We start from the raw sequence: 19,528 nt of genomic DNA, 5'->3' as shown, positions 1-19,528 counted from the left end.
AGGAAGAATTTCCAGACCTATTGCCAATTTTCGATGACTATGCACATGAGCCAATGGCAGGTTTGAAATCTTGTGAACATAAGAACATATTTTCTTCTCAATCTGAATCAATTCCTGATGAATCTTTCCTGCAATTAACCATTTTACAACCGGAGAATCCAAGTAGTTTTGAATTGATTTCTCAGTTTGAAAAAGATTCTAAAAACGTATTGAACAAGAATGAATTTTCTGGTCCTTTGAATGCTCTTGATATTGGTGCATATGACCTTGGTCTTGGAAGCTTTGTGTCAATACAGGAAGGTCCAAATGAAGAACAAAACAGTGGTCATCAAGCAAACCATGAAAAATCTTCTTCCATTCAAAAACGGGACCAAACTCAAGGTGAGCAATGTTCTGATTATGATTCCTTTGCTTATAATCATTTTCCTTTTAATGTTCAAGATTTGAGGACAAATATTTTTGAAGAGGGAGGGAATGATGCGCCCTAGTCCATGGATCAATACATGGAACCAGCTCAGCATGGAGATTAGGACGTTCTGAACAATTCAATCGAGGTTCGTTCATCTTAGCGTACCAATCAGACTAACTGAGCCGTGTACCGGATCAACCCGCGTACGTCCGGAATGGAGTTTTGGCTGGAACCACGACCAGACGACCGAACTGACCATACCAGAGCTCCTCTTTCCCGACCATCTCGACATTCTAAGAACAATAGTCGAACCAGAATTAGCTTGGGTCGTGAAGACCCCAAAGACGGACATGCATTCTCACCCGGCGGACCATCCGGACAGTCCCGCGTGTGTCCTTCTCCCTACCGCCGTGCACCCATCTGGTTTGGATGAACATGGACAGTAGCCGAACGGTCATCCTTGACCAATCTGCACGGAAAACTGAGTCTTTGACTCCTTTATTATTTTCTAGTCAATCTTTGTTATTTTCTAGATGTGTTTTTCCACATTTCTTTATGTCTTTCTTTGACCACAAGTACTATATATATATGTAGTCTCATTATATGAATAAAATCAGTCTAAGTTTGAGTTTATTTTTGTTTCCTTCTTTTCTCTGAGTGAGAGAGAGAGAGTTCTTTAGCTAGTTTATTGGTGTGAATCGGCTTGTTGATTTGGTGGTCATCCAATTCATCTTTGTGTGTTGTTTGGTGGTTAGCCAATGCACTACATTCTTTCTTAGGTGGTTAACTTTAAATCGTGGGTATATCAAAAACCATTTCACATCTCTTGACGATCTTTTCAATCCATCTCAGTTCCAGAAATGCTATTTACCTTCTCGGATCATATCCAACACCCAACTAAAGTGATCCTTCAATTTAGGATGTATCAAATAGAAACTAAAGTTTTTTCTTTTGGCACTTTCTTTACATAGATCAACATTGTATGCTACGTTTTCTTTGTTAATTAATTTTCTTATGGAAAAGCCCAAATATCTCTTCAAAACTGCTGGCTCATCAGCCTCTGTATCGACTATCTAAATCACACGTTACTAGCTGCATAATATGAATAGAAAGGGAAAACATGACAGAAGAAAAAACCTCAAACAGAAAAATACAGTAGATAAACAAAGATTTAACACTACATACCTTTAAAACGAATTTTAAAAGAAAGATTTAAAGCAAGAAAAAAAGACAAGTAATCAATAATTTATTTATATAACACTACATTTTTGACAACATTATGTGACACTACCTCACCGCACATAAACTTAAGAAACACCTATTAAACACAAGGCAACGAGTAAATTCATCAGAGAGCAAGTAGTGCTCAATGTACCAAATGCTCTATTTATTTAAATTATTGCTTTTCTCCATCATTTTCTGAATCAGAAGGCTTCCGAACAGCTCGGAGCTGAACAGAGTTGTCAAAACAGTGGAAGAAACCAAAGTGAGGGAACCTCTCATACCAAGTCTCTTGTTGCACATGTGTGTCCCAGTGTTCACCACTACTGCTTTTCCCGTATTTGTGTACCCAACCCGAACCGTTATGTCCTTCACCCCAGCTCCGGTTCCACCGGTCACCGTGCTTCCCTTCCCACCAAGTCTCACCTTGCTTCACTCCTTGAGCGCTCGGGTTAAAGTTCTCGTCCCATTTGTCTCCCCACTTGTCCCAACCATCCCCTACCCACCTCTCCGCCCACTTGTCTGTGTACTTGGTGCTTCCGCCTTGCCCGTCATACTTCTCTCCCCACCTGATGTTTCAAAACCAATCAAGATAGATTTATAAACATTCGACATTTTGTGTTATAAAGGGCTTGGACTATGTTGTTATGTGAAAAAGAGTACCTCTCATGCCAGACATGAGCGTGGCCAACATCAAGTGGTGTGTTACGGTCAAGGCTGCACCATTTGTGAGCCCATTTTTCTGATTTTCCGGTAGCATCGTAATGCTCAAACCACTTCTCTTGCCATTCATCACCTTGTCCACTCTTTCCCCATTTGTCTGCAGTTTTCTCCATATGCACAACACCGTTCTCCTGTAATTGACAATTCAAAATAAAATCTCCAAAATAATCTACACTACGTGCAAGTATAGCTCAGTTTCACTGACCTGCATCATCGCCTCTCTCCAGAACTCACGCCACACGTTTCCAGCAGCATCACGTCCTGATTTCTCAGAACCAAGTTCCTTAAACCCAAAGTCATCAGAAGCCTCCCAATACTTGTCCTGCCACTCGACAACACCATCAGCAGTAACACCACGTATCATAGTCCACCTGCAAACCACACCATCAGGCCTTTTCTCAACACCCGTTTGCTTCCACCACTTCAATCCCTCTTGGCTAACTCCAGATGACGCAGAATCATCCAAACCATCAAGAACACGAGCCGCTTCTTCCGCATTTGCTGAAGATACGGCATTAAGGTCATGTTCCGACGACGTGGGCTTTGTCTCTGTCTCTTTTTTAACCTCGATCAAAGACTCAAAAGGAGGGATAACAAAGCTATGTCTTTCGGTGGAGAGCATGCTCTCGTAAGGTATGGAAAGAGAATCCGACGAAGGTTCTTTCTCCAGTACAGGATTTGACAAGGTTGGAAACTCAGAAGGCTTAGGTTGCAAGTCCATACTCGCATCGGAACTCATCTCACTATCTCCAGGAGGTGTCCACGACCAAAAGTCAGGTCCTGGTGTCTCGGAACCAGAAGTTTCAGACCGAGGGACATACACTGTTCTGCTCCACATCCCTGGTTTAAGAGAATGATTGTAAGAACTCAATTACTTAATCAAGTGAAGTGGCTCTGCTACAACATTAATCTCACCACATATAACAATCAAGTGATAGTGAAGATCATATCGTACCTTTGGACTTAGCGTTGTTCTGAGTCTCCTCGACTTCGATTCCATCCTCCTCTTGAAACCCATCTTTGCCGTCGCCTGAATTGTTAGAGGCGAGAATGGCTTTCGCGGCCGAGATAGCCGCGGCGGCGCGATCCACGACCTGCATCCGCTGAATCCGATCTCTCTCCTCGACGGAGACTTCCAAGATCTTCTGGAATTCGTCGCTCTTCTTGTTTAAATCTCCTTTATCGCCATCGGAAGCTACATTCTCGGCTATTTTCTCGAAGGCCTTCTCCTTCTTCTCGCGATCGACGGCGTTTTTCCACATGTCGAGGTACGATTCGGGTCCGTCATTCGAAACCCTAAGCGTCCTCGATCCGATTCGATTTCTCCGGTTCGGGAATGGCGCCGTGAAAATTGACGAGGAGTGACGGCGTGTTCCGTCGTCGAAGTGCGGGGCGTGAGATGCCGTCAAGGCGGCGCGTAGGGAGACTCCAAGACGCGAAGCCATTTTTGTTTTCGAGGTTTCGAAATTAGCGGGTGTTTAGGAAAGTAAGTAGAAGAAAGAAGAAGCTTTGTAAACAACACTCGAACTCTTTTTTGAAGTTCACTTGCTTTTTGATAGAAACGATTGGTTCTGCTTTCACGTGGTTTGAGTGGTAAAGTGGTAATTTTTTACGTGTTTAGGAAGGGAAGTACTTCTCTGTGGCCGACCTCTTTTTTTTTGGTGTGCGTGTGGCCGACCTATGCCGTAACACGTGGCACTTATGTAACCGTTAATCGGAATAAAATAATACACTTGGTTTGGTTTCGTGTATTTTTGCTCTTTTTTTAAATTTGTCCCAACAATATTTCATTACCTTTCTTCCACCCCCTCGCTCTTTTTGGAATTTTACATTTTTACCTAATTAGACCCGCCCTGAAACTTGTAAAAAATGATTTGGGCCAGAAGCTTTTAAAAAAAATTGGTCTGAAATAATTTTTAAAAATAAATAAAAAGGAGTAGTATAGTTGCATAGACCGAATCCATGAATGGAAATTTAATTTAATTTTTTTTTTGTCAACGGGTATTTATTAAAGAGTCAATGTCCAAAATGGACAAAGCCCAATAAACTATAAAACATAAGGTCCAAAAAAAAGGCTGACACTATACAAACGACTTTGGGCCGAAAGCCCAAAGAGAAAAACCGTAGAAGAAACGCAAGCTGACAAATCACCACCACGTGTTCGATCGCTCAGCGATCAATGGACACGCGTCAGGCCGAGACGCAACTTGCTTCCCCTGGAGGAAAAGAGGAGATACGACGGGAGCTCCGCCGTCAGCGGAGAAGGTGATGAAGAATCACTCAAACAGAGCAATCTTTTCAACGATCTGAGTCCCATACCCGATTAACGCTTCAAAACAAGAATCAATCATCTTCAATTCAACCTACACCTTCGATCTACCTGCGCGAACACCAGACATCTTTATAGATATGAAGAAGCTCGAATATGAATCGACCCTAATCAAGGGGAGAGGGATCGATCAGAAGCGAGAGAGGAGAGACGATTGAGCAATGAAGCTGCGGGAAACGCCAATCATAAAAACCGAGAGAACCCCGGTGAAGAACCGCCGTCAACACTGAAGAGGCGTGACGCGGAGACAAAAACCGGACGTCCATCACCAAAGGAGAAAGCAAGAACGCCGGAGGCAGAGCCGGCAGACCACCTATAAGAAGGTGCGTCTCCAGAAACAGAGAACCGGTCGGAGAAACCCGAAGCCGGTTGAAATATAAACAAAAAGCTTCATCAGATCTCTATCTCCGTGAAAGATAAAGGTGAGGGAACGGAGAAGAGAAAGAAGCGTCTTTGCTTACAGGTTAGGGTTTTTAATGGAAATTTAATTTACAATACATGTTGAACTAGTGAGAACTTTATTAAAAAAACTAATATTTTATTTATTTAAAAAAAGCTGAAAGCTGGTGCTTCACCCTGCTTTCTCCCAGGGCCGGTTTTGATCCAATAAACATAAAATGTTTGGGATCCACTTTAATTTTCGTAGTATTTCGGGTTAAAATGTTTGGGATCCACTTTGATTTCCGTAGTATTAAAAAAGAGCTAATTTGGTAGAAAACAAAGGAAGAGTGTGAAATTAAGTATCTACCAAAAACAGTAAAACATAAGGTTGGTGGATGGAGTTTAATGACGATAGTGTCCTTAGTGATTATTCAATCGACTTTTCTGTGGTAGGGTACATAAAATAACTAGCTGGCATACACAATTTCTTTAGATTTGCAAAAGATTTGGAAATAAATTAAAAGGATAATAAAAAGATTTGTAAAGATATGTGTTAAATTAAATTTGGGGTTTCTCTCATTATTTTGTCGTCAACGAGTGAAAAGGAATTAGACATGTTTTCTTTCTCTCAATTCTATGTATTTTTCAGAAAGTGAAAGCATTGTTTTTTTCTTTTACTCTGATCTCCTATCAGTTTGTAAAATATATTTTGTTCTTCATCTGAATCATCTTGTTTCATATGGGTAATAAAATTTCCTTTGTTTGGAGTAGATCTTATTCCATAGATTGTTGTGTATCTTTTTTTATACTCTTTTCTATCTATAGAATTAATTAAAGAAAATGGGGTTCTGAATTCTGTTCGGTTAATATGTCTCACCGGAAGCTCAACGCAACATGCATAGAGAAGGAAGATCTCCGCCGCTGCTACTCAGATTTGAGCGGGCTTCGTTGTTAAGTCATGGTGATGATTCTCTATGGGTGATCGAGTTTAAATGAGGAAAAGCACTTATACCAATCACCAATAAATTCTCAAACAAAATGAAGCATTTTATCTCTTGAACTTCATTGTCGTTCATTTTTTTTACATCTTGGAGATTCCTCGGGTTACTCAACGATCAAGACAACGCGTCTAGACAACACCTCTCATTCCACCTGCAGAACCCAAGGGTTTCAATTAAAGTTAGAGATTAGGTCTCATAACCCTCACAAATAGATATATGATAATATGATAATTAGCTAGCTAACAAAATTTATTAATGGTTAAATAACAAATTATACAAGAAAATTTTAATTTAGCCGGGTAACTGTTTTTAGGAATCAGAAATGGTGAAAAGCTGTATTTTGATGTTTTCGAACACCTATGTGGGCACAAAAGATGGCATTCTAAGTTAAAAAAAATAGTTTAGCCGACTAACAAATATGTGTTGCACATATATTAGATTTTTTAACCAGATACTAAAACTTTGTTGATGTAAACATTATAAAAATAATAAGTTAAGAAATTTTGTTTCCACCTAACTCAACTATATTTCCTGTCTAATATGTTGTCAAACTAGGTAAACTTTTTTTATTCAAATTGAAAAATAGTTTTTCGAACACTTATGTGGGCACAAAATATGGCATTTTAAGTAAAAAAATAGTCTAGCCGGCTAATAAATATGTTGCACATCTATTAGATTTATTAACCAAATACTAAACTTTGTTGATGTAAACATTATAAAAATAATAAGTTAAGAAATTATGTTTCCGGCTAACTCAACTATATTTCATGTCTAATATGCTGTCAAACTAGGTAAATTTTTTATTCAAATTGAAAAATAGTTTTTCGAACACCTATGTGGGTACAAAACTAATTGATATAATATTATTTACACGGCTAAATATATGTTCTCAAAGTCGTGTTCCCTGGATCCAACTCCAATACCTTCTCAGACAAATTATCATCATCATCATTACCAAAAGTTTCTTTCATCTTCTTTTTTATGAGATATAAAAGACTCAAAGTCGTGTTCCCTGGATCCAAGATGCATAGTAAGAAGCCTGAGATCTACTAACTTCTCAGAGACAAAAGCAAAATTCAATTCAACTTTTATCAGAACTTGGTCTCACTTGATAGTTTTTGATGATGATCCATAAATTGGCCAGTAAGCGAGATGTCTTCAAGAAGGCTCTCTTTTGTCGAGCTAGTCTTGGATACGAGGTTGTGGTTGTCATCAATAGAAACTGTTCTATGAGGTTTTGTTTCTATTTCTATCTATCACATCCAAAAGATAATTGCAACATAGAAAAAAACTTCATCAATCTTCCGAGTCCCACATGTTTTACGCTATGGTGTAATCCTAACTGGTTCTTCTACAATAGCGAAAATTCTCTTCAATATTAGACATGTTGGTGATTGCCCATCGTTGTTCTCCATTTACAAGTTTCCCAAAAAAACAAGTTTTGGAAATTTTCAAGAACAAATCGTTTCTAGACGAGAAAGAGAAATATTCTTGCAAAGGAAAGATGAAAGAGAAAGAAAGCTATTGATTTTGAATTTTGAAAAAGTTTGTAACAATTAGGAAAGTCAAGAGAGAAAACTCACGATGATTTGACATGGGAAAGAGATATTAGGATAGAAGATAAGATCTTAGCAAATCTTAGTGTTGGGTTTTGCCTATATACAATTGTAGAGTGCGTTATAATATATGTAGGAGCAGCAGTGTCACAGATAAAAATACACAGTGGTCTGAATAGTGATAATTGGTAAAGAGCTAAATAGCCTAAAGTTATTTGACAGGAGTCCTAGTTTCTCTTAAAAAAATTTAGTTTTCGTTGCTGCTGTTGACGACTCTAATTAAGGCCACAAGCTCATGCTAGCCTTGAATGTACTACAGTCCCTTATATTAATGTTTCTTTCTTTTTTTTGTTGAATTAACATCCAAATTCAAAAGTTGGGTCATGTCACGCATGTGTGACTACTATCCCAAGTTATAAAAATGAATATAACCACTCCCAATAAAAATCTACTTTTCATTGCTTTGATGACTTCTATTTATTTTCCCTTCCATTATTTGTAGAAAGAAAACAATTGTTCCATTAAAATTCCTTACTTGATAGATAGATCATTCCTGAATTATTGATTTATATCAAAAGTGAAAACCTTGAGTTGTGTATATCAGAACGCATAATATCTCTTTGAAGTAACCTTTTAACAAAAATCGTTGTTAGATTGTCGTCCAAGGCTTCAAGGCACATGTGTGCTCTTTTTGTTTCCAAAGTTTGGTGCAAATCAAGCAACCTGCAATAAGCAAAAACAGAAAACAAAGCATTTTAGAAAAGTGTCGATTTTATGTGATCAAAACATTGTTTATCACATCCAAAAGCATATATGGCTTGTTTTTCTTCCTTTTAAATATATATCTAAGTGAAAGAAACAATTTTTTAAAAAAGAAAGACACGTGTCACACCCATAAAACTCGACTTTCTGATGTGGATGCTGATGTGTCTCAAACCAGGAGAAAGAAAACATGATTACATATACATATATATATATATATATATATATATATATATATATATATATATATATATAGACTTTTTATTCTTCTTTTGACACGTAGAAATGGAGTTTGTACTTAGATGTTTTTTCTTGTTACATTTTAAATCATTTTTCTTTTAGAGTACTACAATTTATCTAACACTTTATAATTTTGCACTTTTCTCCTTGGATTGGTCTCAAAATTTTTATTGCGACAATAATCCATAATGCAAACAAATGACTATTAAATACAACTCAAAGCATCTGAATGTTCCATGCCAATTATATCAAACTGGTGCAAGTTTACAAAGAATCTAAATTATAAACCTCAGCAAGCATGTGTGCCATATATAACCATATCCACTTGAGTGCTTGAGAAATATCATGTAAAGATACATGTAGCTTACACAAACATCTAGTGAAAACAGGACAAAATGTTAATCTTATATAAACTGTAAATGCAAAGAGGGTTCCGACTCTTGGTTAAACTTGGTTCATCTTTTTGCGGCAAGCGGATGATGAGGACTGGGTTGAGTCTTGGGACAGCGCTGGTGGTTGTTGAGTATGCCTAACCTGTTGTAACTAAATCGAGTCTGTGTTTAGATTTTCTTTTTCGTTTTTTGTTTCTTGTTATTTCTGTATTTCTGTCAAAAACGAAAAATTGGTAATAATATCTTTGCATTTTTACAAAAAAAAAAAAAAAAAGAGGGTTGTGCATTTTTCGTTTTACTTGGTTACATTCTTCCACACCCCTTACCACTTGCGTCTTGCGTCTCTTTAGGCTGATGGAACTATTGAGGTAGTAGAATCTTAAAATGGGCTAATGTTGAAAGTTATAGCCCTTATTGGGTCATTCCGAACATAAGGCAACGCTAAAGTGAAAGAGAAAGAAGACGTGGGGTCAATCACGTGGCAGTCAGAGGTTGGGTTGGGGTCCATCTATTTGGGTAAAGACTAGATTCAAGGTTTGGCGTACATGGTCAAACTTTGACCAGAACTAGTCACACATACCCTACAGTTTACTCCTTCCCCTACGCGCTAGTTTTGGTGCACGCGAGGTCAAACTAAAGTAGCTCATTGCTAAAGAAAAAGCAAAGTGTTCAACTCTAAAACAAGCAACAACAAAAAAACAGAGTTGAAGAAAATAATTCAGGCTATAATAATTCAGTCGAATGGTAAATATTCTACTTAAATACTTAGAAAGTCCAAGACAAATATTGAATTGGTGAAAAATTACCGTAAAGAGTTGTGACGCTATCAATATTTACACTTCATTGGGCCACAAACAGGCCCATAAAGCACCGAATCGGTGTATGATATGATATCTAAATTTTTCTGAGACAAAAAAAGATAATCATTTACCTTTTCTTCTTCTTTCCGTCGCCTTTCCTCTTTTTAAAAAAAAAACTCAAAAAAACCTTTCGATCATCGGAAAAGCTCTTTTCGAAGTCTAGCCCAACTATTAGTAGTTGAATTTTTTTTTTTTTTTTTAACTATTCTATTGAATTCCATCTACTCTTTCTCTTTGTGTATTCCTTGAGATCTGATTGTTTCTCAAGCTTTGTAATTTTGGGTCCAACCAGTAGTAGTAACAATCAATGGTGGGGTTTTTGTCAAGGTTTATGATGAGTAACTTTTCGTCGTTTTGAGTAAAAGTTGTTGCAGCCCATTTTGGAAAAAAATTGTCTTTCTTCTTCTTCTCTGTCATTGGATTATCTCAACCAATTCGAATGGAAGTGGGTAGCTCGAATTCGTCGGGTCAGCTATCGGAGCGGGTCGTTGATACAAGAGGCAAACACAGGATCCATGCCCAACTCAATAGGCTCCAACAAGAAGCTCGCTTCTTAGAGGTAATGTATGTATGACTCACATCTCCTCTCTTAAATTAAAGAGACCCTTGTAAGAGGTATTGTTATACCCTGTCTGATATTTTATCGTATTGTGCTCTTTCCAATGGCTGATCATTTGAAAGTTTGAAACTTTTAGTTTTTGGAATTGGGAAGCAATATAGCAAATGTGCTGATCTGATTAAGGGTGTCTCGTTGAGATTCTATGAGTGGGTGAAGATAAATAAGCATTGATTTTATTAGCAGTTTGGTATTATTGGGATTTACTTTCTATGAGTTAGTTAGTACTGTCTTCTCTTCAGTCTTTTGCAACAATTGCATCTTAGATTCCCAAAAGGCTTGATTGATATCTCAGGCTTTTAAAGCAAACTCTTCTTCTTTTTAGCTTGGAGATAGTAGAAAGAAGATGGGCCTTAGATAATGAGCAATCTCTCTCACTTTAGGAAATGTAGTGTAGAAGCACAGTCTTTGATTTAGGTTTGGTAATATCCTTGATCCTTTGGGGTTTAAGGCTCTTGTCCACCTATAAATGTTTACAAGGTATACATAACTCTTGTTCCATTCTTTATTATATTCAGGAAGAGCTGGAGCAGCTTGAAAAGATGGACAAAGCCTCAGCTTCTTGCAAAGAGTACAGAACGAATTTCTGCATTATCTACTATCCTGTTTGTTAATGAATAATCTCTCGTTCCATTACCTTTGACTCATTTTTGTCGAATGGATATGCAGGTTCTTACACAGTGTTGACAGCAAACCAGATCCGCTTCTTCCCCTGTAAATTTTTGCCTCTTTTCCTTCATTTTTTCTATAGACTATTATTAGATGATTTGTTCTGATTTGGTTACTACTTGCAGAACAGTAGGGCCAGTGAACGCGACATGGGATCAATGGTTCGAACGTCCGAAAGAAGCAAAACGATGTGGATGCTTCATTCTCTAATCTTCATTTCCTCCTACTCCTACGTCGTTACCTTTATCTCCATGTCTTCTTACAAGAGTTTGCGGTATTGTTTTTCATCACCCGGCGGTTTAATTGATGTAATTGGCAAAAAAGAAAGAAAAAAAAATCATTTGTGCAGAAAAAATCTGTTGATATATTGATCAGTGTGTCTTGAATTTACAAAGAACCACAGTGACAAAGTCTGAAAAAAAGGCAATATTCTTTTTCTTTTCTGAGACAGTGTGTCATAATACTCAGGGATGTTAACTCCACGGTTAGGTCCAACTCTCTTTTGTTTATTATAAGCCCATTCTTATTTTAACTCAGCCTTATTTTAATCCAATTATATTCAAGGGTTAGGGCTGGTATCAGGTTTACCTTACTTAATTGAAAATAATATTTCGTTTATTTTTGTTCTTAAATTTTAAAGATAAAACTAGAAAAATTAAGATAAGATATGATTCTTTCCTCCAATTTGTTGAGCATCAAAATCAAAAAATTTCCTGCCAAAATAGCAAAATCGAGTTTTTGCTCCACAACTAAGAATAAAGTTTTTCCGTCAAAAACAAAAATTGTGTTTTTTTCCGCCAAAACCTAATTTGAGCTTTTCCACCAAAACCACAAAATCAAGTTTTCCCGCCAAAACCGCAAAATCGAGTTTTCCTGCAAAAACCGCAAAATCGAGTTTTTCCGTCAAAACCGACAAATCGAGTTTTCTCGCCAAAATTGTAAAATTGCGTTTTCCCGCCGAAACAGCAAAATCAAGTTTTCTGCCGAAACCGGCAAAATCAAGTTTTTCTGCCAAAACTGCAAAATCGAGTTTTTCCGCCGAAACCGGCAAATCGAGTTTTCCCGCCAAAACCGCAAAATCGAGTTTTACGGGTTTTCCAGAAAACTTAATTTTACGTTTTCACGGGAAAACTCGATTTTGAGGTTTTGGCGAAAAACTCGATTTTGATTTTTTGGCGGGAAAACTCGATTTTGAAGTTTTGACGAAAAACTTGATTTTACGTTTTTGGAGGGAAAACTCGATTTTGTTGTTTTGGTTGAAAACTCGATTTTGCGGTTTCGACGGAAAATTTCGTTGTTTAGTTTTTGGCGAGAAAACTCGACTTCAAGTTTTTTTGGTGAAAAACATTATTAAATATTGTATAATAGTTGTGTGAATCAACATAAAAGGGTTAGAATTTAAACTCTGGTCCTATAGGACCAACCCTGTTTAAACCATGTTTAAAAAATGAGGGTTAGGGATATAAATGAGTTTGGCTAACCCTGTTAGGTTGAGCCCATATTAACATCCGTATTAATAGGCCATTGAAACCGAGTTGTTAGAACGTTTGAACAATGGTGAGTACTACCCTGACATACTCAATTACCTTGAAAATAATGTTCAAGCTGAAGAAGAAGAAGAAGAAGAAGAAGAAGAGGAGAAGGAGGTGCTCTTGTTTTTCTCTGTCTAAGCAGTCCATCAAACATAGATGCAGCTTTGTTGTACTGATATTTGTTCATTAAACTGAATCTCAGGAGGCAGGGATTGAATATGTTGAAGGCTATGGTGAACTCGAGGAGGAAGAAGAAGAAGAAGATATGGAAGATTATTATGGCTTCCTATTTAAGGAGTCTCACCTTGACGATCATGGTAAAAATTCATCTCTTTTCATAAAGGTTTTTTTTTTTTTAACTTGTTAAATAGTGAGACATTATGAATCTGCTGGCATAGGTTTGAACTACCATCACTACAATATATTAGCTTCGTTTGGTTTATAATGGTTATTTTAATCATGAACTCTGTACAGGCTCGGAAGATGAGGATGGTGATGACGCTGCGGAGCAAGTTGTGATTCACAGAAAAGGAAGAGCTTTAAGGAAGTCTGTTGATAATGGAAAGTCTAAGAAGAAACCAAGAGTAGTTGTTGTTGAGGTGAGATTCCAAAAGTTGGCTTTAAGTTGTGCATACTTTTGTGTCTACAATTTTCAGTAGTACTTTCTTACATATTTGTATGTCTTATAGGTCGAGCAAGAAGATGGAGATACGAGGCAAAGCCTGAATCTTTGAGAAGAAAGTTGAAGTGCTGATTCTTTTTAAGTTAACTAGAGAATGCAAAATTTTAAGGCCTTTGATTTTGTATTTGTTCTAGTAAAGGCTAATATGCTGAGATGTCTTTTTTTTCCCTTTTATGAAAGATTGTTTATACTATGATGTTCTTGAATTACCTTTTTGCATCAAGAACCATGATTAGCATATTCAAGCAAACTGTTCGATTGAATCAGAGTACTCTTTCTCTGTCTGCTTTGAATGAGTATGAGGCTAGGCATTGACATTATCTTCTCCCTTTGATTCCAAAAAACAAAAACAAAAAAAATTAAGACATATTGTGTGAATCAAATAACATATCGAACACACAAAATAAGTTGACCTTGTTTTGAGAGCAAGTATTCTCATTCGAATGCGCATTTGATTCAATTTGGTTAGTCTTTGTTTAACCATGTGCTGCAACATCTCGGGCCAATACAACTGAAACGGAAGATGATGATCTTAATAGATCCGCATAACTGAAAGTGGAAGAAGAAGAAGAGGAAGAGGAAGATGAAGAGGAAGAGGGAGCGATCAATCTCTAAGGCTCTCACCAAGTGCTTATCAATGAGTTCAAGTGCCTTCTCATAGTTTCTAGGCAGCTTAATTCTCTCCCACAAGTGCTTTGGCGTGTGAGCTCTCTCTATAGTCTTCATATACAAATAAAACACTCCTAAGTAACAGCAACAACAACAAAACAGAGAATGCTTTGTAACTAAATCACAACAATGGATTTCAAAAGAAACCATATTTCCACATGTATGTTCTCAAGGGAAAATTCTAATTAAGCACAAACAAAACTACATACCATCGTGGTCACGGATGGTGGCATAGCGAATGTTGGCAAGGGGACAAGAGCTTCGACTGCAGATACCAGTTACATTATAAGGGTTTCTGCAGAAGATTCCGGTTTCGATTCTACAAGTAAAACCAAATTTCAGACAAAATCTGAGACAGACAAAAGAGTGAGGAGAGAAAAATAGACATACTTGGCCATATAACAGCAGTGTATGTATCTGATATCGTGCCATATAGCCTCATCGTTCTGCATCTTTCACAGTGAAGAAGACGAAACCAGGTTTATGAGAAGCTGTGAAGGTAGGCGGCGATTAGCGGCAGGAAGAGTCCGGATTGGAAGTGAAAGAAGTATATATTATCGATAATTTCTTTTATATATTTGATCATTTTATTTATACGTATACACTATTTTTTGTTGTTATTATATAATTTCTTTCCGAAAGATCGGATCAACTTTTTATTAAAAATTATGGAACAAAACTATAATTAATATATCATGGGTTGATCGGATTGAACATTAAACAAATTATGATATAAAAAATTTATTTTTTCCATCGAACACATTCTTGGAAAAAGTGAACAGTATTGTTTTCACAGTTGAATTATTTTGACTTTTATCTTCCATATGATTTTGAAAACTTTCAAATCAACCATCGAATTGATATATGTCATTTTAATGTTTTTAGTCGTATACTTAAGGAAAACTTACATTTTTGTAATTTAGAGTCGTTTCAAAAAATTCAAAATATAACATATTAAAAAAAATCTAACATATAAGAAAAATATAACATATAAGGTGTCCTCATTTTTGTATTTTAAAGTCGTTTTAAAAAATATATATAACATATAAGGTTTCCTCATTTTGGTAATTTAAAGTCATTTTAAGAAATTCAAAATATAACATATAAGAAAAAATCTAATTTTTTTATTATATGGTTAATGTGATTGTTTATTTTTTAATAATATAAAATTAAACAAAATGAAGAATGATGCAAAAATTGTTATCAAATCTTTATTATTCATAATCATTAATTGCTTTATATATGTAAATCATATTAGGTAATTCTGTAGCTTTTATTTAGGGAAAGAATACACACTTCTTATATTTTAGGTTAATATAATATTCTCTAGTGGACATTTAACAAATTATGACATAAAAACTTTTTTTTTCCATCGAACACATTCTTGAAAAAAATGAACAATATTGTTCCTCGGTTGAATTATTTTGACTTTTATCTTCCATATGGTTTTGAAAGCTTTCAAATCAATCATCGAATTGATACATGTCATTTTAATGTTTTTAGTCGTATACTTAAGGAAAACTTACATTATTGTAATTTAAAATCGTTTTACAAAATTCAAAATATAACATATAAGAAAAAGTCTAACATATAAGAAAAATATAACATATAAGGTGTCCTCATTTTTTTATTTTAATGTCGTTCTAAAAAAAATATAACATATAAAGTTTCCTCATTTTTGTAATTTAAAGTCATTTTAAAAAATTCAAAATATAACATATAAGAAAAAATATATTTTTTTGTTATATGGTTAATGTGATTGTTTATTTTTTTAATAATATAAAATTAAACAAAAATGAAGAAGGATGCAAAAATTGTTATCAAATCTTTATTATTCATAATCATTAATTGTCATATATATGTAAATCATATTTAGGTAATTCCGTAGCTTTTATTTAAGGAAAGAATACACACTTCTTATATTTTATGTTAATATAATGTTCTCTAGTGAACATTAAGCAAATTATGACATAAAAACCTTATTTTTTCCATCAAACACATTATTGAAAAAAGTGAACAGTATTGTTTCTACAGTTGAATTATTTTGACTTTTATCTTCCATATGGTTTTGAAAGCTTTCAAATCAACTATCGAATTGATTCATGTCATTTTAATGTTTTTAGTCGTATACTTAAGGAAAACTTACATTTTTTTTAATTTAAAGTCGTTTTAAAAAATTCAAAATATAACATATAAGAAAAATCTAACATATAAGAAAAATCTAACATATAAGAAAAATATAATATATAAAGTGTCCTCATTTTTGTATTTCAAAGTCTTTTAAAAAAATATATAACATATAAGGTTTCCTCATTTTTGTAATTTAAAGTCATTAAAAAAAATTCAAAATATAACATATAAGAAAAAATCTAATTTTTTTTATTATATGGTTAATGTGATTGTTTATTTTTTTTTAATAATATAAAATTAAACAAAAATGAAGAAGGATGCAAAAATTGTTATCAAATCTTTATTATTCATAATCATTAATTGTCATATATATGTTAATCATATTAGGTAATTCTGTAGCTTTTATTTAAGGAAATAATACACACTTCTTATATTTTAGGTTAATATAATGTTCTCTAGTGTTATATAATTATGGAAAAACGGGAAAACGTTAGATTAAACTATAGTTTATATTAGGTGCTCTAGAATTCTTAGAAAAAAGATTTAGAAGGCATATAGATGTGCCACATAAGCAATGGTTTTTTTTTTAATTAATACAAAATTGAGATTACATCTTTTCAAATGGTTCTCAATTAATATATAAAGGATGTGATATTTCAGAAGATTTGGTTACCTATAAGCTTCTCACTACAACATTTAGAAAAGTAAATTTTAATAAAAATATTCCAGCTAAATTTCGTTAAAGCTTTTAGTACTCAAATTCTTTTGATACCCAATTTAATACATCAGGTAATTATTCTGTTCTTTTAATAAACTTTCAAAATTATGTCTTTTTTAACACTACAAGAAAACACTGGCTTTACAACGAAGTTTTACGACGAACATAATTCCTCGTAAATTTACAAGTAGATTACGTCGACGTTACGACGAAAAGCAGTTTCGTCGTAAAGCGGATGTAATATTACAACGAAACTGTTTCGTCGTAAATTCGTTGTAAAGTTACAACGCTTTTACGTGGAAAATTAAATTCCACGTAAACGCTTTGTAATGTAACAAGGACTTTACGACGAATCCTGTTTCCTTATCTTTCCTCGTAAAGACGTTGTAATGTTACAAGGACTTTACGAGGAATCCTATTTCCTTATATTTCCTCGTAATGGCGTTGTAATTTAACAAGTATTTTACAACGAATCGGGTTACCGTTATACTTAGTCGAAACGTGTATTAAGTGTGCTTTATACCTAACTAAATTCCTTGTAAAGTGGATTTAAAATCCTTGTAAAAAAGTTGTAAATCCGTAGTAATACATTGCGTTGTAAAATACTTGTTAAACCTTTACCTACCAAACTCGAAAATCTTCTATATATATGTCATTTCTCAATGCTAAAAACACACCAACAAATCTAAGAAAAAAGAAAAACTGAAAAACACAACTAAAAAAAATGGCTGATGGATGCAATATCTACGAGATACGGAGTTGGACGATTAGTGACTTTCCTGCTTATGGGATATTGTCTGGGTGGACAACTTATGGAAGATTATCTTGTCCAATTTGTCGTGGATCGACAGATGCTTTTCAACTGAAGAATGGTAGAAAGAGTTGTTGGTTTGATTGTCATCGTCGTTTTCTTCCCATCTCCCATCCGTACCGAAGAAATAAGACATTGTTTAGATACAAAAAAGTTGTCAGAGATAGTCCTCCTCCATATCTCACCGGACAACAGATCCTAGCAGAAATTGATTATTATGGAGCTCTGGAAACGGTGCCGCGTGGAGGAAACTGGCATGTTCAGGGAAATATACCTGATGGGTATGGAGTCTCTCACAATTGGCATAAGAAGAGTATATTTTGGGAGCTGCCTTACTGGAAGGATCTTCTTTTACGCCACAACTTGGATGTGATGCACATAGAGAAAAACTTTTTTGACAACATCATGAATACAATATTGAACGTCCCAGGAAAGACAGAAGATAACAAAAAGTCAAGGATGGACTTACCTTCTATCTGCTGGAGAAGTGAGTTACATATCAAGAGCAATGGTAGTGTTCCTGTTCCCATCTTCCGGTTGTCATCAGCAGCGAAAACAACTTTGTTTGATTGGGTCTCATCAGAAGTCAAGTTCCCTGATGGTTATGTTTCAAATCTGTCAAGATGTGTTGAACGTGGTCAAAAGTTTTCCGGAATGAAGAGTCATGATTGTCATGTGTTTATGCAACGACTACTTCGATTCGCTTTTGCTGAGCTCCTTCCAACAAATGTACATAAAGCACTTGCAGGTAAATATTAATTTATAATATATTACATATGTTTATAAAATGTTAATAATTGGGTTATATTCACAACATACAACAATTGAAGCATTCTTCAGAGAATACTCGTATGTGGGATACCTTTCACACATACGAGTATGGAAGACATCGGGCAACAAGTAACTACGGAATATGTGTGAAAAGCGAAACATAATTTTACGGGATCTTGCAGGAGACTATTGAAGTGGAATTTCCAGGGTTATTGAAGCTAAAATGTGTCCTCTTCAAATGTGAATGGTTCGATCCCGTTGAGAATCGAGGTGTTCGATTTAACAAATTTGGTGTTGTGGATGTCAACTCTGGGAGAAGATACAACAAATTCGAGCCTTTCATCCTAGCTTCCCAGGCTGAACAAGTTAGCTTTCTTCCATACCCTCGCCTTCGAAGTTCTGGGATTAATTGGTTGGCTACTATCAAAATTACACCTCGTGGACGAATTGTTGCTGGAGAAGAACCACCATTGCAAGAAGAAGATGCTATTAATGAAGTTGAGGTTCCTGATCAACAACTTGATGAAAATCTTCTGATCGACCCAAATAACCATCAATATGAAGATCTTCCCGAAGATGCGACAGATGAAGCACGTGAAGACGAGTTCGATTGTAGTGACGACGATGACTGTTCAGATGTTGATGAGAACTCAAACGATTCAGAATGATGTAATATATGTAACAAATGTTGTTTTTATCTTTACAAAATATTGTACCCAATGTTGTTTTTTATTACTTAAGTGAGATACTTAATGTATGTGTACTATAAGTTGTCTTGTATAATATCTATTTCTTAAGGTAAAAAATTTTATTTTGTTGAAGTTAAGGGTTTTAGTTGGATAAAGAGGATGAAAGTAAATTCGTTGTAAATACAAACACGGGCCTGGTAACTTCGTCATAACATAAAATATTATTTCCATGTAAATTCGTCGTAACATAAAATACTATTTCCTAGTAACTTGGTCGTAAATGAAAAAACACGGGCCTGGTAACTTCGTCGTAAACCAAAACACGGATCTGGTAACTTCCTCGTAACATTACGACGAAGTTACGAGG

The 19,528-nt window shown here is 35.2% G+C and overlaps 3 protein-coding genes and 1 long non-coding RNA gene across 6 annotated transcripts; 2 read left to right on the top strand and 2 right to left on the bottom strand.

Moving 5' to 3' along the window:
• Positions 1–1,636: 1,636 nt before the first annotated feature.
• Positions 1,637–3,927, bottom strand: LOC106453733. The gene is made up of 4 exons (XM_013895950.3): positions 3,309–3,927; positions 2,559–3,193; positions 2,294–2,484; positions 1,637–2,199 (listed from the first exon to the last, which is right to left on the bottom strand). Exons 1-4 carry the CDS (start codon positions 3,796–3,798, stop codon positions 1,806–1,808), a joined length of 1,710 nt encoding a protein of 569 aa, XP_013751404.2. The 5' UTR covers positions 3,799–3,927; the 3' UTR covers positions 1,637–1,805.
• Positions 3,928–9,663: 5,736 nt separating this feature from the next.
• On the top strand, positions 9,664–11,602 carry LOC106453742 (guanine nucleotide-binding protein subunit gamma 2). 3 transcript variants are annotated; one of them, XM_013895967.3, is made up of 4 exons: positions 9,664–10,438; positions 11,009–11,061; positions 11,160–11,204; positions 11,290–11,602. In XM_013895967.3, exons 1-4 carry the CDS (start codon positions 10,314–10,316, stop codon positions 11,367–11,369), a joined length of 303 nt encoding a protein of 100 aa, XP_013751421.2. In that variant the 5' UTR covers positions 9,664–10,313; the 3' UTR covers positions 11,370–11,602. The 3 variants fall into 3 exon arrangements, with proteins under 3 accessions (XP_013751421.2, XP_022550836.2, XP_013751413.1); XM_022695115.2 differs by having other exon boundaries at positions 9,687–10,433; XM_013895959.3 differs by having other exon boundaries at positions 9,687–10,433; positions 11,285–11,602.
• A 1,290-nt stretch (positions 11,603–12,892) lies between these two features.
• LOC111201962 lies at positions 12,893–13,489 on the top strand. Its single transcript, XR_002654898.2, has 3 exons — positions 12,893–13,008; positions 13,166–13,290; positions 13,381–13,489. It is a non-coding gene; the product is annotated as an uncharacterized LOC111201962 (long non-coding RNA).
• LOC106378795 (protein mak16-like) lies at positions 13,024–14,593 on the bottom strand. Its single transcript, XM_048744385.1, has 5 exons — positions 14,433–14,593; positions 14,252–14,361; positions 13,998–14,116; positions 13,787–13,884; positions 13,024–13,701 (listed from the first exon to the last, which is right to left on the bottom strand). The coding sequence occupies exons 1-5, from the start codon at positions 14,492–14,494 to the stop codon at positions 13,593–13,595; spliced, it is 498 nt and encodes a 165-aa protein (XP_048600342.1). The 5' UTR covers positions 14,495–14,593; the 3' UTR covers positions 13,024–13,592.
• Between the last annotated feature and the right edge of the window lie 4,935 nt (positions 14,594–19,528).

Source organism: Brassica napus, chromosome C1 (genome assembly GCF_020379485.1).
Source record: "Brassica napus cultivar Da-Ae chromosome C1, Da-Ae, whole genome shotgun sequence".
Classification (NCBI taxonomy): domain Eukaryota; kingdom Viridiplantae; phylum Streptophyta; class Magnoliopsida; order Brassicales; family Brassicaceae; genus Brassica; species Brassica napus.
Note: the sequence above shows the minus strand (reverse complement) of the source record. Positions and strands in the feature narration are given on the sequence as shown.

Coding starts and splice junctions, on each gene's coding strand:
- LOC106453733 (XM_013895950.3), bottom strand. CDS start 3,798: ATGGCTTCGCGTCTTGGAGTCTCCCTACGCGCCGCCTTGACGGCATCT. Junction 2,485..2,558: donor GGAGAGAGGCGATGATGCAG/GTCAGTGAAACT, acceptor TGTCAATTACAG/GAGAACGGTGTTGTGCATAT. Junction 2,200..2,293: donor GCTCATGTCTGGCATGAGAG/GTACTCTTTTTC, acceptor TTGAAACATCAG/GTGGGGAGAGAAGTATGACG.
- LOC106453742 (XM_022695115.2), top strand. CDS start 10,314: ATGGAAGTGGGTAGCTCGAATTCGTCGGGTCAGCTATCGGAGCGGGTC. Junction 11,062..11,159: donor GCCTCAGCTTCTTGCAAAGA/GTACAGAACGAA, acceptor ATGGATATGCAG/GTTCTTACACAGTGTTGACA. Junction 11,205..11,289: donor CCAGATCCGCTTCTTCCCCT/GTAAATTTTTGC, acceptor CTTGCAGAACAG/TAGGGCCAGTGAACGCGACA.
- LOC106378795 (XM_048744385.1), bottom strand. CDS start 14,494: ATGCAGAACGATGAGGCTATATGGCACGATATCAGATACATACACTGC. Junction 14,117..14,251: donor CACCATCCGTGACCACGATG/GTATGTAGTTTT, acceptor GCTGTTACTTAG/GAGTGTTTTATTTGTATATG. Junction 13,702..13,786: donor ATACTTGCTCTCAAAACAAG/GTCAACTTATTT, acceptor TTGGAATCAAAG/GGAGAAGATAATGTCAATGC.